Here is a 14,322-nt window from a genome sequence, read left to right as displayed (position 1 = left end):
GATTGTGGTAGTGGTGATGTACACATATAAATATTTTAAAATTTTGTTTTTAAATAAACAATTATGCAAACATATTCATAAATTAATATCAAAACGATATGAATTTTTGTATCAATTTTATGAAAAACTGATGAAAATTAAACATCATCGGATTGGGAGCTGGACATTAAGATGTTTTCATAGTTTTATACGTTGTGATATTAGGAAAAACCCATATAAATTTTCTCTCTCGTGGATGGATGAAACCCGTTGAATTCGTTATTGGGTTTAGAAGTTGAAGGCCCATATGAATGAATAGAAGAAGACCACAAGACGCGCTCTTATTAATGCAATCGATATTGGACTATACAGATGATTAGAGCATCTGTTTCATCATGCGTGACGTAGGTGTGGATATTATTTGTGATAAGATAACTGATACGAGATCTGATCCGAAGCATCTATATTGTTTGAATGTAGCTGTATGTAAGAAAAAGCTCGACCTGTATATTATCTTCTTCTTCTTTTGACGGCGCTCAAGGTTGTACTATTATTATATACTGTACTATATTATCTCATCTATTCGTATGTATATCTGTTTTTGTCTTTCCTAACGTAAAAAAGTCGGTGATATGTTATTGAAAACGTGTACCTGCCTGGAACTTGTTTGAACACAATGAGTTCGTCAACAGAACTCAGACAATCTAGTGCATATTACTGTAAAATTCAGGTAACACAAAACAAAACACTAGTTTTAAAGTAAAACTTGACATATTAGCCACACTAAAGCAACACTCCAGAGTCTTTAAAATTTTAATTATAGTTCTTAATTACAGTACTTCAACAAATTAACCCAATTGCCTCATCGAAACTAACTTCTTGAATCAATATATTATTGTCTTCTTCTTTGATATTCGATCAAAGAAAGAGTTCAACACTTTTGACATACAGTACAAATATCAACACAAGAACCGGCGATGGTTAAGGAAACATCGACAAAGGAACCCATTCGTCAAAATTAGTTCGTTAGAAATAAGCTCAATGTATCAGATTTGTCTTTGACGTTTTTATTACATTAACTAAACGTCCAAGGCCTTCTTCCTTGTTCCTAAACCCAACCATCCTTTACGGTGCGACACACAAAGTATTGTTTATATTTTTATTTATCCATTTATTTCCATTTATTAGAAAGTCATTGATTGGTGAAAATTTTAAAATACAAAATTTATTAAACAAGTATATAAACTCCTCATTAGTGCCATTAACGAGCTTCCCTTTTCTCCTCTGTTCTTCACTTTAAGAAATTTACGAACTTTTTAAATTTTTCTCTTGGACGAATCATCTCTGATCTGAGTTTAATTAATCACTCTTTGATTAAGGACTTTAAAAAATCTACACTTTTGATTTTCATCTTCACTTCCTTAGAATTGAGCTCCATGGAGAACGAGCTGTTTATGAATGCAGGAGTTTCACAACCGCCGGTGATGATGACGTCACCGTCTTCTTCTTCGGCGATGCTCGACTGGGTTTCGAGTTCGACACAGCCGGTGGACCCGAGTCTCAGTCGCAATCTATCGCGAGATTGTTTGTTCTGGGAAAAGTCAACGGAACAGAGCATCTTCGACTCGGCTCTGAGTTCACTCGTCTCTTCGCCGAACTCAAACTTCTCCGGCGGAGGAGTAGCTCACGGAGACAATTTCATCATCAGAGAGCTAATCGGAAAATTGGGTAACATCGGCGAGATCTACGGATCTCCGGCGAGCAACGGGAACGTCTCCGCCTCGTGTTACGCAACTCCGATGAGCAGCTCTCCACCGCCGAGACATATGATGGTGACGAAACCGCCGACCCCCTTGGCTGAATTCTCCGGCGACTCGGGTTTCGCGGAGAGAGCGGCGAGGTTCTCTTGTTTCGGTAGCCGGAGTTTTAACGGCAGGACCAACCCACCGTTCCCGATTAATAATCACGTGCCCGTCGCAGCCAATGAGAAAATGCCACGTGTCTCTAGCACCCCAGCTCTGAAGCCTCTCGCGGGCGAATCTTCCGGTGAAATTTCCCGGAAGAGAAAAACAAAATCCAAGCAGAATTCTCCTTCCACAGCTTCACCATCCAAGGTTCGTTCATAAATCATAATCGGAGCTTTCGATTCACATTCTCAAATAAACCCCTTTTTTTTTTTTTATAATTAGTTTTGTTTATTTTGCAGGAGGTTGAAGAGAAGGAAGATTCTGATCCGAAGAGAAGCAAAAAGACAGAAGCAAACGAAGACAAAACGAAATCAGTTGATGATGATCCTTACAAAGACTACATTCATGTCAGAGCTCGACGAGGCCAAGCCACTGACAGTCACAGTCTCGCCGAACGAGTCAGTTACCTTTTTATTTTTTGCTTTTTCTTACCAAAATTAATTACCTAGCTTAATCTTTAGGTTAAATTATGTTCTGATTAGCTGAATTAGTCATATGTTGGAATTTGAAGTTAAGTGTTGTTGTGATTTCGATTTCTTAAAAAGGTTCGAAGAGAGAAAATAAGCGAGAGAATGAAGCTGCTTCAAGATCTTGTCCCTGGATGCAACAAGGTGAGAGTTTGATTAATTAACTAATTAATTCGTTTTTATTTGTAATGTAGTTGTGATTAGAATAATGATATTTTTTTAAAGGTTACTGGGAAAGCACTGATGCTGGATGAAATTATAAACTATGTCCAATCATTGCAACGACAAGTTGAGGTAATTTCTCAATTAGATTATTTGGTCCACTTTAAACTCTTTCCCATTATTTCATAATCACTTTTCCAAAACAACAACTACACGATTTCGAATTTTTTATTTTTTCTTAATCTTAATTTCAATTATGGTGCAGTTCTTGTCGATGAAGTTATCGTCAGTGAACACCAGGCTGGAATTTAACATGGATGCTTTCATGTCAAAGGATGTAAGTCACCGTCACACATTTTTTTTTTGTTTAAACAACATTAATTAATTAGACAATTATTATAACAATAATTACTTTGTGAACCAATCGTGTGTTTTTAAAACTTTTTTTTTCAATTTTCTGACAGTTATTTCCTTCAGGCAACAATCTAATGCATCAGCAAGTACTTCAACTAGATTCTTCAGCAGAAACCTTATTGAGTGATCATCATCACAATACAAATTTACAACTGAACCCTAAAATTTCTTCCAATAACATAATGACCCCATTGGAACCTTCTGAAACTAGAAGCTTCGTTTCTCACTTACCAACACTTGCTCATTTCACTGACTCTATTTCTCAGGTTTTTTTTTCTTCTAAATTCTTCTGTTACTTTTAACATTCTTCTATATAACCTTAACCCTTTTTGGCTTTTGTTTTCAGTATTCAACGTTTTCTGAAGATGATTTACATAGCATCATTCATATGGGTTTCGCTCAAAACCGGATCCACGAATTGAACCAAGGTAAGGAAATTTAAATCATGTGTGTGTGTTTTTTTTTTTCGTTTCATTATATGGACACGATGATTTAGTTTTGAGGTGTACAATATATATCTATGCAGGTCCATCAAACCAAGTACCATCGAACATGAAAGCTGAACTTTGAACCTTTATTTGTAATTTTTTTTACAAAAAGATTAGAGTTCTAAAAGGGCTTACGGATAGAAAGTGAGAAAAGGATTGATGGGTGTACATAACAAGAAAGCTTGAATTGGACCACACCATTTGCGAATTCAGTTCTACAATCATTCTCATAGATATATAATTTCTTCATTTTATCTTTACGATTCATTTGTGGTACTCGATTTTATTGTCATATCCAATTATCCGTTATTATTATAATCAGATTCCATAAGCTTGTATTGTTTATATTTAAAACCAGTGTAAGTTTTAATCCCACTAAAGCTATAATAATTTTTCCGAACAACAAACTGTTTATTAATTTTTTTTTTAACAAAAAAAATATCAAACTCTTGGATGCGAAAAAATAATTCGGTTCTCTCTATAAATGCCCAAAGGAAGATATTTTCAATATGTAATGATAAGAAATTAAACAAGGACAGATCAAACCTATAAATTCACATTTTTTCAATAAATTTTGGTGGTATGATTTACGGAAAAGTCAGCAGCGTGTAGCAAAGAAATGATATGTAGATGCAAAATAATATTTTATATTTCAATTATTGAAAATGTATAGCTTCTGCCTTCTGCTGGATTAAGATATTTCAATTATAATTTACAGTTTTTGGTTGGCATAAAATTTAAATTAAAACCAAAAAGTTGATATTGAGTTTTGTTTCGGCAGGAGTTACACATAGCGTGACATCTATCTTTGTGCTAAATTAATTGCTCAAGTGTATTACACTTCCAACAAATAACAGGTACTAATAGCATAGTCACAAACATCAAATCTAAGCAAAGCTTGACTTTTTTATATTTTTACTCTAAACTCGTGAACGTCAATTTTGAATGTTAGATCATATTTGATTTTTTGATTTGATCGTTCCTAGTGTTAACCAGCTGTGTAAGGTGTTGTGTCATTTTCTCTAGTATCTTTGTGCGAGTTATTCAAAATAAATAGAAACATATAGAAAGTCTAATATGAGTGGTTAGTTATGAGCAAAAAAACAAAGCTGATTAATAAGGATGTTTATTTTAGGGATTACGGCGTGATTTATGGGAACTATATAGAGCACACAGGCGTCTCTTTCCATTATTTACCTACTATAGGCCACAAGTATTTGTTTAAATCTCTCAAAAACCATGTTGATGATAATAAAAAGCACAAGCGTATAATGCAGATGAGAAAATACTCGACCGATTCGAAAACAAATACAACGGTTCAGACTGACGTGTAACTGAGCGTGTCAAATATCACAGTATACAGTATTAAGTTTTTTTTTTGATAAATAACCATTCTTTACCAGTCCTTGCGTTAGTCGTAATTTTGCTTATAAAATAATCGATAAAATGGCCCAACAACATATAATAATGAGTCCCTATAATAATCTTGCTAAAGCCAAATTTACGAACCTTAAATGTGTTGTGGGCATAGTACTAAAACTAATAAAGATGTGGATTTATTTAGTGGGTTCTTTTTTGGGGCGCTTTATTTGTCGGCCCAACTAAATACATATCCGCACGACTTTCTCTTTGACACACTAAATTAAAATAAAACGTTACGGCATGGCTAATTTCATAGTAGTATATTTTAATATCGATAAATTAAAATACGATACATTTGGAATTCTTTATAATAAAAAACATACTACATTAAATATTAATAATTTTTAAAAAAAACAATAAAAATTGTCTGAATATGTTTTATTGGAGAATTATTGATGACGATGTTAGAAGGGTATGAAGAAAAAAATCAATCGTGCAGATCGCGGTGGTTTAAGTTTTGATCAATATGCTTAGAATCATCATTAGGACTTAGGAGATTAAAGTACCGCAATCAGTGGATGTGTAAAACACATTAGCATCATCTAACACACACATCATTCGGAGTAATTTAACAAAATCACTAATTATTTAATTTATTAATCAAATCTATTGTGAAGAAAAAAAGAAAAAAGAAAAATGGGAGAGCAGACACAACACTGGGGTTGGGGAGAAAGACGTCATCTCTCTCTCTCTCTATTGTTAGTAAGTTTTTAGAGAAAGAGCCCAATCGTGGTTGTGTGTGTTCTCTCACCCAAAAAAAAAAAAAGAAAAAAAAAAAAAGAAATTTATTCTCAGATCTATAAACAAATCAGATCGATTTCTCGATTTCAATCAAAGAGCTTCGTTGAATGTCTCGCTCCCAGAACGAGGAGTTTCAGCAATGGTGGAACAAGCAACGTGATAGGACGACGACGACCACTAATCACGACGTTCTGTACACCGGTGACGATGAAGCTTTCCTCACCGTCGAAATCCGTAGTACTCCCGTCGTTGACGACCCCGATAAAGATCGGATCCGTACTCGTTCCGCTCGTCAGCTCTCTCGTCTCTACCTCCTCAAGTTCAAGCAACTCGCTTCTTCCTTCCTCTGGATCGGTCACTCTTTCCTTTACCTTCTCCGCACCGCCAATCGCCGCATTGCCAACGATAACCCTCCTTCCGTCTCCTCCTCCGCTCGCTTGTACCGTCTCATCAAGGGATTTTTAGTTCTCGTTGTGCTTCTTCTCTTTTTCGAGCTCGCCGCTTATTTCAAGGGATGGCACTTTACTCCACCTTCCGTTGCTTCTGCCGAGGTTGCTCTCGAGGTTGTTTACGCTTGGTGGCTTGAGATCAGGGCTTCCTATCTCGCCCCGCCGCTTCAGAGCTTGACCAATGTGTGCATTGTTCTGTTCTTGATTCAGTCCGTTGACCGTCTCGTGCTCGTGCTTGGATGCTTCTGGATCAAGCTCCGCCGGATTAAGCCTGTTGCTTCTATGGAGTACCCGACTAAATTGGTTGGAGATGGGGTTAGATTGGAAGATTATCCTATGGTGATTGTGCAGATTCCCATGTGCAATGAAAAGGAGGTAAGCACATGTATGTAGATCCCTAATCCCTAGTTGTTCCAAATCGATGATCTTATTGTTAGGGTGATGAGTTCAATTGGGAAATCAACCATCTGTAGCTTGGATTTGTTGCTATCTTTGTTTTTACTCGTTATCTAAGTGTTTCTTGTTGATTCACATTTGAGTTCTTGCAGTTCATGTTTTGGTACCTCATCTAGTTGATTTTGATTGCAGGTTTACCAACAATCTATTGGAGCGGTGTGTATGCTCGACTGGCCTAGGGAAAGAATGCTAGTTCAGGTTCTTGATGACTCCAGTGAGTTAGATGTTCAGCAGCTTATCAAAGCTGAGGTACAGAAATGGCAACAAAGGGGTGTCCGGATAGTGTATAGACACCGTCTCATACGTACTGGTTACAAGGCTGGAAACCTTAAAGCTGCAATGAACTGTGATTACGTCAAAGACTACGAGTTTGTCGCCATATTTGATGCGGATTTCCAGCCACCACCGGATTTCTTGAAGAAAACTGTGCCTCATTTTAAGGTAACTCTTATTTTGCCTCATGTGTATAGGAGATGTTATGTGATTGGTTTGCTTTATTGATTAAGGATATGGGTAGATCTTTTTAAAACTATAGAGAGTAGTTATACCCTGAGTTTAATGGTATTAGCAAACACGATACATATGGCATAGTGTTTCTTCCACTACAATTACGGTATGTGTGTGTGTGTCTTCATTGCGATTCTAGGATGAACATCTAACAAGGAAATGCAGAGAATTTGCTAGTATAAAAATTGTATTCTTTAGTCAACACCAGCTTGGTAGAACCATTGACATCCGTTACATTTTCCACGGTTGCACATATAAGTTTTGCCCTCATCATGACTTTGTTATAACTGAGCTTTCACATGGTATGAAGTATGAACCTGTGTGCTGTACTGTGATTGGACTTAGAAGGCTTCTTCATTGGCGTGTCATAAGTTTTGATTTTGTCCTTGGAGCTTCGGATTTTTTACATTATTAGTTCAGGGTTTATACCTGGCACAATGATACAGTGCTTCACATACACTAGCCTTTCTCACATGACAGTTTTTCTGTGTGTGTTTTTTTTTCAGGGGAATGATGAATTAGCCTTGGTCCAAACACGGTGGGCTTTTGTGAACAAAGACGAAAACTTGCTTACAAGACTCCAGAACATAAATTTGTCTTTCCACTTTGAAGTCGAACAGCAGGTTAATGGAGTCTTTATTAACTTCTTTGGCTTTAATGGAACTGCTGGTGTTTGGAGAATCAAAGCCCTCGAGGACTGCGGGGGATGGTTGGAGCGAACAACTGTTGAAGACATGGATATTGCTGTTCGTGCCCATCTTTGTGGATGGAAGTTCATTTATCTGAATGATGTAAAGGTACTCTCATCTTAACTAAATTGCTCAGAAGTTTCCATATATGACCACCAGATGTATTGAACAGAACTCTTTGACCTCATCAATCTGTATTTTCCTTACGCAGTGTCTCTGTGAACTTCCGGAGTCCTATGAGGCATACAAAAAACAGCAATACCGTTGGCATTCGGGTCCAATGCAATTGTTCCGTTTGTGCTTTTTTGACATTCTTCGATCAAAGGTGAAATAAAGAATTATATTGAGATTAAGTTCCTCTTGCTCTCCCTTGTGTATATATGATGTTCATGAAGTTTTCATATAGATAGCTCGGTCTGATCTTAATCTGTTTTTTTCTTCCCTACTACAGGTGAGTGCTGCCAAGAAAGCAAATATGATATTCCTCTTTTTCTTGCTACGGAAGCTTATCTTGCCATTCTACTCATTCACGCTCTTCTGCGTCATTCTTCCATTAACGATGTTCTTCCCAGAAGCTAACTTACCATCTTGGGTTGTTTGCTACATCCCTGGGATCATGTCCATCTTGAACATCATCCCAGCCCCGAGATCCTTTCCTTTCATAGTTCCGTATCTCCTTTTCGAAAACACCATGTCGGTAACCAAATTTGGAGCCATGATCTCTGGTTTGTTCAAGTTTGGAAGTTCTTACGAGTGGGTAGTGACCAAAAAGCTAGGGAGATCCTCTGAGGCTGATCTGGTTGCATATGCAGAGTCAGGTTCTCTGGCCGAGGCGACAACCCTCCAAAGATCATCCTCTGATTCAGGTCTGACCGAGCTTAGCAAACTAGGAGCAGCAAAGAAAGTTGGCAAAACCAAAAGAAACCGTTTGTACAGAACAGAAATCGCACTCGCGTTTATCCTCTTGGCAGCCTCGGTGAGAAGCTTGTTGTCGGCGCAGGGAATCCACTTCTACTTCCTCTTGTTCCAAGGAATCACTTTCGTTGTCGTTGGTCTAGATTTGATCGGGGAGCAGGTCAGTTAGTTTATATAACCTTTTTCTCATTTAAAACTAAATTGAAACCATACCACCTGGAGAACGAGCAGGACCCAAAGACCAAGTCAGGAAGGAACGAACCAACTCACTTATGGGTACTCGCAGGTCCTTTCGTTACAGATAGATACATAAAAACAATTCATTTTAAAGTTTCTGTCTTGGGAACATTATTTTACACTCTACTTGGGTTGGTTTAGGTTCTTCCTTTTGTTACGGATAGAAATTAGAGAATGGCAGAAAGAACAGTCGAAGAGGATTTCGAAGACTTGACGACCTGTGTCTTTTGTTGTGGTATTAAGCCAAACCTTGGTTTTTTTGTTGTGCAAAAATTGTTGTTAGGTTGTTGGTTTTTTGTTTCGGATGATGTGGCAAAAACATATTTTATAAGATCTGTTGTAATGCCACTCTCTCTATTCTTTTGACTTTTGAGCAATTTGTTGTTGTTGTTTCCCTCTTAAGAGAATCTCTATACTTTTGAAATTGAATGTTATGCTAGTTTTGGGCCTCTTCTGATTAAATTTAATGGACCAGAATCTGTTTAAACAATCTCTTGTATGTTAAGGCCCAAGTTCACTCAGCTCTCCCATTTGAAATCTTAGAGACTACATAAAAGAAAATATAAAATAATCAAAATATGTATAACACAACTTATAATCGACCGTATGAGTTTCAAAGTGGGTTAACATAGCACATCAAATATATTGCATGCATTCCTGCGTCAGAGGGCTTAAACCAGACAAATCAATGCACACTTGAAGGACAAAAGCTAATTAAAAAACAAAAAACAGTGTTGAAAACAACTTATCAACAAATTTAAATAAACAAATTCATTAGGGTCACTGGGTCAGGACCATGCTTAGTTATATTTACTTATCTTAACAGATATAAATAAGCCCAGACCTATTATCTACTCCACATAAAAGAATATCTAACAAAGTGGAAATCTCAGGGAAAAAAGGACAAAAGTACAAAAAGAAGAGAAAGAGAGAGCTTGTCCGAGAGGGACTAATAATTTCGTTTTTGTTTTTCAGATATGTATCAGTGTATGTATACCTGTATTCGACTCGTACAAAGGTAAGGTATCCCATACTCGGTTTAACTTTATTGAGAATTTGAGATATTGGATTCGAACGGCAAATCGAAAATGATCAGACCTGTATAAATTTTGGACTATTCCGGTTGAATATGGGTCGGTCGGTTTACCCGACCAGAAATGTACTGCCTGTATTTATGATTTTTCTATTAATTGATTTTGTCATAAAAATGAGATCTCGAGAGCATAATGTCACGTCACATCATTAAAGCATAAGAACGTTACTTTTCCGTATTTCTCAACTCTTATTAAGCTTTTTTAAAGTTCTTTATTTCTAGACGACCGTTGAGATTTGTCTAGAATTAAGACACCAATCAACAGTCTTTGTACTACTCTCACTTACATAACCTTTTCATCACATTAATCTCTCTTCTTGCCAACTCGTTTACATACCTGACAAACACACATTTTTAAATCAATAATACAATCTTCAATCAATGTTATACAATTTTTAAAAGAACAAGGAGAGTTTAGTGAGAATCTGTTGAGATTTTTTTCTTTCTCAATTATAAATAATGAGAGTTTAATTAAAATTCTTTGAGATTCATTTACCCACCTAATCTCGTTTCCTAGGAAAAAGCACAAGCGCTCATAAAATAATCTCAACGGCATGTTGATTACTAACTTTTCTACGTCATATTACAATTATAATTCCATTTCCCAGTTTCATTTCTACATATGAGAGATGCTTTGATTTCTCTAACACTTTATGGAGACAAAATGCGACTAAACGTTTCTAGCAATACTTTTGTTTACAACTAAAAAAAAAACAGAAAGAATCATTCTCACTAATACATTTGTTTATACCAAAATTAGACATTCAAGATCAAGAATTGGCAATAAACAGAATCTTTGCATTTGATATTTTATTTAAAAAACCTAATCATATACAGTTAACATAATAAATAAGACTTAAACAACAAGAGAAGGTATCATTGTTATCGTACACTTCAGAATTAATCACAACAGTAATTACAAAAGTTACTAATACTTTGTACATATCTCTTGTTGATTCAATACTCAAACCACAAGCTTTTTTATTTTGTTTTATTTAATGAGGAACACGTAACACGAGCCATTAAATATCTCCACTCTTCTCTCTTCTTACCAAATACTCATCTCCCTCTTGACTCTTCTTCAGTTCTTCTCACAGCTTCTCTCTTTTTTTCTTCCCACTTATCACTTTGTCATTGGCTTCAGACTCGTCGAAGAAGAAGATAACATCATGAGTCTTCTTCAACGTCTCCTTGCTCTGTCTCTGCTCATCTCTGTTTCAGGTAAGCTACTCTGTTTCTTTCACCTACATTAATGTCGGCTTAATACTTCCTTACAAAATGTTAACTTTTCTCTGTGTGTTTTTCCAACAGGAGCAAAGTTCTCCGGCCGGCCAGGAGTCAACTACGGCCAGCTCGGTAACAACCTCCCGTCACCTTCCGACTCAGTCAACCTCATCAAATCCCTAAACGCAAAACGCGTCAAACTCTACGACGCTAACCCAAAGATCCTCGCCGCTTTAAACGCCACCGACATCACCGTCTCCGTCATGGTCCCTAACGAGCTCCTCGTCAACATCTCTAAATCGGAAACACTCTCCGACGACTGGATCCGTTCCAACATCCTCCCGTTTTACCCAACCACCAAGATCCGTTACCTCCTCGTCGGCAACGAGATCCTCTCCTTCACAGACTCGGAGCTCAAAGCTTCACTCGTCCCCGCAATGCGCAAGATCCAACGTTCGTTGAAGTCTCTGGGCGTTAAAAAGGTCAAAGTCGGAACCTCACTCGCCGTCGACGTTCTCAAGACTTCGTTCCCACCGTCGAGCGGTGAGTTCCGCGAGGATATATCCGGTTTAGTTATGAAGCCGATGCTCCAATTCTTAAACCGGACCAAATCTTTCTTATTCGTTGATGTTTACCCGTATTTCGCGTGGGTTCAAGATCCGACCCATATGGATCTCGATTACGCGCTTTTCGAATCTACCAACGTCACCGTAACGGATCCGGTCACGAATCTGACCTACCACAACCTCTTCGATCAGATGATTGACGCTTTCGTCTTCGCTATGAAACGAATCGGGTATCCGGATGTTCGGATCTGGGTTGCCGAAACGGGTTGGCCCAACAATGGGGATTACGACCAAATCGGAGCCAATGTTTACAACGCCGCCACTTACAACCGCAACGTTGTCAAGAAACTCGCCGCTGAACCGCCCGTAGGTACGCCCGCCCGACCCGGAAAAGTTCTACCTTCGTTTGTATTCGCGCTTTACAACGAGAATCAGAAAACGGGTCCGGGTACGGAGAGGCATTTCGGGCTTTTACATCCCAACGGGACTCAGGTATACGGGATTGATCTATCGGGGAAGACGACGGAGTACGGAGGAGCGTTGCCGGTGCCTGAGAATAATGAGGTGTACAAAGGGAAGATTTGGTGCGTGGTGGCTAAAGGAGCTAACTGGACTCAGCTAGGTGAAGCTCTATCGTACGCTTGCTCGCAGGGGAATAATACCTGTGACCCGATTCAACCCGGAGGCTCATGTCACAAACCGGACTTGGCCGTTTTGCACGCCAGCTACGCTTTTAGCTCTTATTGGGCCCAATTTCGTAAGTCCGGTGGGACTTGCTCCTTCAACGGCTTAGCCACCCAAACCATTAAAGATCCAAGTAAGTCGAGTTCGAAAATTTAACCCGGTTCACTGAAATTAGTTCCGGTTTAGTAATCACTGGATGTTGATTTTTTTGTCTACTCTCTCTATTGTGTCGTTTGAACAACCAGGTTACGGACGCTGCGAGTTCCCGAGCGTGACATTGTGACGGCTTACGAGTTACGACAATGCATGGTCGAGAAGAGACACACGAGGGAAAGCCGCCGGACGGTGTTACGGCTTTCATTAATAGAAACGGCACGTGACGACGACTCTGTACGATGTTGTTACGTTAGCTTGATTGATTGTTTACCTATCTATTAGAAACAGCACGAGATTACGGTCCCGTGATTTTTAATTTTACTGTCTATTTATTTTATTTTTCCCTCGAAATAATGAAAACTCATTGAGTAATAATAAATTCGTTTAATGCAACGGGTCCCTTGTGTGTTTGATTTGCTCATTAGGTGAACAAAACAAAAAAACTACTGATTTTTCTGATGTTGTTGTTTACTTGTTTGGGATTAGTTTTTACTTATAAAAATAGCCAACGGCTACTTTTCCTCCTTCTTATGTAAAATACTATTGAAGAAAATGTTATCCGGTACATACGAAGTGTTAGTTTAACTAGTTAGCAATTTTTTGACGGTTATTGTTAAGTAAATATAATCATCTACTAGTTGTTATGGAGATTTGGGGGTTTTTTAAGACGCCTAGAGCGATAAACATTTTCAGATCTAGGAATTTTGCTAGTAGTGAAAATACTAAAAGAAATAAACAGATCATACTTTTGAAGGAAAAACAAAGGATGCAAAAAAAAAAAAGGTAAATATTGAGAATCGGATGCCATGATTCTCTTTTGCATCGAGAGAAAAGGATGTCGTAGCCCTCTTTCTATTTCACTTTGCAAAGAAAGTGTTATGGCCTTTTGCAGCAAAAAGTTAAAACCATTAACTTTGTGTCTCTGCTTTTATTAACTCTTCTTTTGTATGTATGAAGGATTGTGTGTGCTTATATGTAATTTTCACACAATTTTCTCTTGGTTAATTGCTTATATGTAATTTGTATTGATGAAATTGTTAATTCTTTGATTGTTTCGACCAGGTTTTCTTATATATTTTGAGGAGGTTTAAGTCGAAGTCATTTAAACCATGTGTTCGATTTCGATATATACCTTCTACTTTTCAGTGTATAATTCCTTGTGGAGGTTATATTGTCTCTCACCCCGGCGTTGTCTCGAATTTCATTCATGTTTTCTAGTATGGAGGATCGAAAGTGCCTCATATGCCTCATATGTTCTCTTTTCTTTTCAAATTTAGCTCTAGTTAACATCTATTAAGAAAATAAATAAATAACTAGACTAGGAGTATAGACAAGTTTAACGTTTTGTGTTAAATATGTTTGTACTTTGTACCATTGTTATATCACCATTTAGATTTATCAAAATGGAACTATTAGAAGTATGGGTTTAGTCTAACAACCATGTTTGACATCATATGCTAAAATCGAACATACACTTAGACTTGCTTCTTTTCAGATCTGAAATCCAACTTTCAGGATGATGGGTTAAAAACTCTAAATTATTTTGTGGACCACCCGAGTGATAGTAAACAACATTGTACACGCCGCTATGATAGGAGCCACCACTTATCCTAACAATCAAAATTATTCAGGAGCTAGTCATCCACTCGGTCAAAGTCAAAACCTCTCACGGGTCGGCCAACTAATCAATACGCTGTTGCACTTGA

At 37.6% G+C, this 14,322-nt stretch overlaps 3 protein-coding genes across 11 annotated transcripts; all 3 read left to right on the top strand.

Moving 5' to 3' along the window:
• The first annotated feature begins 475 nt into the window (after window positions 1-475).
• LOC104733491 (basic helix-loop-helix (bHLH) DNA-binding superfamily protein) lies at window positions 476-3,884 on the top strand. 4 transcript variants are annotated; one of them, XM_010453093.3, is made up of 8 exons: window positions 476-2,093; window positions 2,186-2,344; window positions 2,492-2,557; window positions 2,639-2,707; window positions 2,841-2,912; window positions 3,040-3,255; window positions 3,336-3,417; window positions 3,516-3,884. In XM_010453093.3, the coding sequence occupies exons 1-8, from the start codon at window positions 1,416-1,418 to the stop codon at window positions 3,557-3,559; spliced, it is 1,386 nt and encodes a 461-aa protein (XP_010451395.1). In that variant the 5' UTR covers window positions 476-1,415; the 3' UTR covers window positions 3,560-3,884. The 4 variants fall into 4 exon arrangements, 2 of the variants coding, with proteins under 2 accessions (XP_010451395.1, XP_087330006.1); XM_087473880.1 differs by having other exon boundaries at window positions 498-2,093; window positions 2,189-2,344; XR_015571794.1 differs by having other exon boundaries at window positions 679-2,093; window positions 2,189-2,344; window positions 3,053-3,255.
• Window positions 3,885-5,428: 1,544 nt separating this feature from the next.
• Window positions 5,429-9,342, top strand: LOC104733305 (putative xyloglucan glycosyltransferase 6). 6 transcript variants are annotated; one of them, XR_015557440.1, is made up of 6 exons: window positions 5,502-6,464; window positions 6,678-6,986; window positions 7,559-7,849; window positions 7,953-8,066; window positions 8,193-8,932; window positions 9,035-9,342. XR_015557440.1 is itself a non-coding variant. In XM_087450643.1 (5 exons), exons 1-5 carry the CDS (start codon window positions 5,748-5,750, stop codon window positions 8,823-8,825), a joined length of 2,064 nt encoding a protein of 687 aa, XP_087306769.1. In that variant the 5' UTR covers window positions 5,429-5,747; the 3' UTR covers window positions 8,826-9,342. The 6 variants fall into 6 exon arrangements, 2 of the variants coding, with proteins under 2 accessions (XP_087306769.1, XP_087306779.1); XR_015557439.1 differs by having other exon boundaries at window positions 8,193-8,942; XR_015557444.1 differs by having other exon boundaries at window positions 5,540-6,474.
• A 1,495-nt stretch (window positions 9,343-10,837) lies between these two features.
• On the top strand, window positions 10,838-13,009 carry LOC104733211 (O-Glycosyl hydrolases family 17 protein). Its single transcript, XM_010452836.3, has 3 exons — window positions 10,838-11,207; window positions 11,298-12,593; window positions 12,706-13,009. Exons 1-3 carry the CDS (start codon window positions 11,156-11,158, stop codon window positions 12,741-12,743), a joined length of 1,386 nt encoding a protein of 461 aa, XP_010451138.1. The 5' UTR covers window positions 10,838-11,155; the 3' UTR covers window positions 12,744-13,009.
• The last annotated feature ends 1,313 nt before the right edge of the window (window positions 13,010-14,322 follow it).

The sequence above is a fragment of the Camelina sativa genome, chromosome 1 (genome assembly GCF_030686135.1).
Source record: "Camelina sativa cultivar CO46 ecotype springtype chromosome 1, ASM3068613v1".
NCBI lineage: Eukaryota > Viridiplantae > Streptophyta > Magnoliopsida > Brassicales > Brassicaceae > Camelina > Camelina sativa.
Note: the sequence above shows the minus strand (reverse complement) of the source record. Positions and strands in the feature narration are given on the sequence as shown.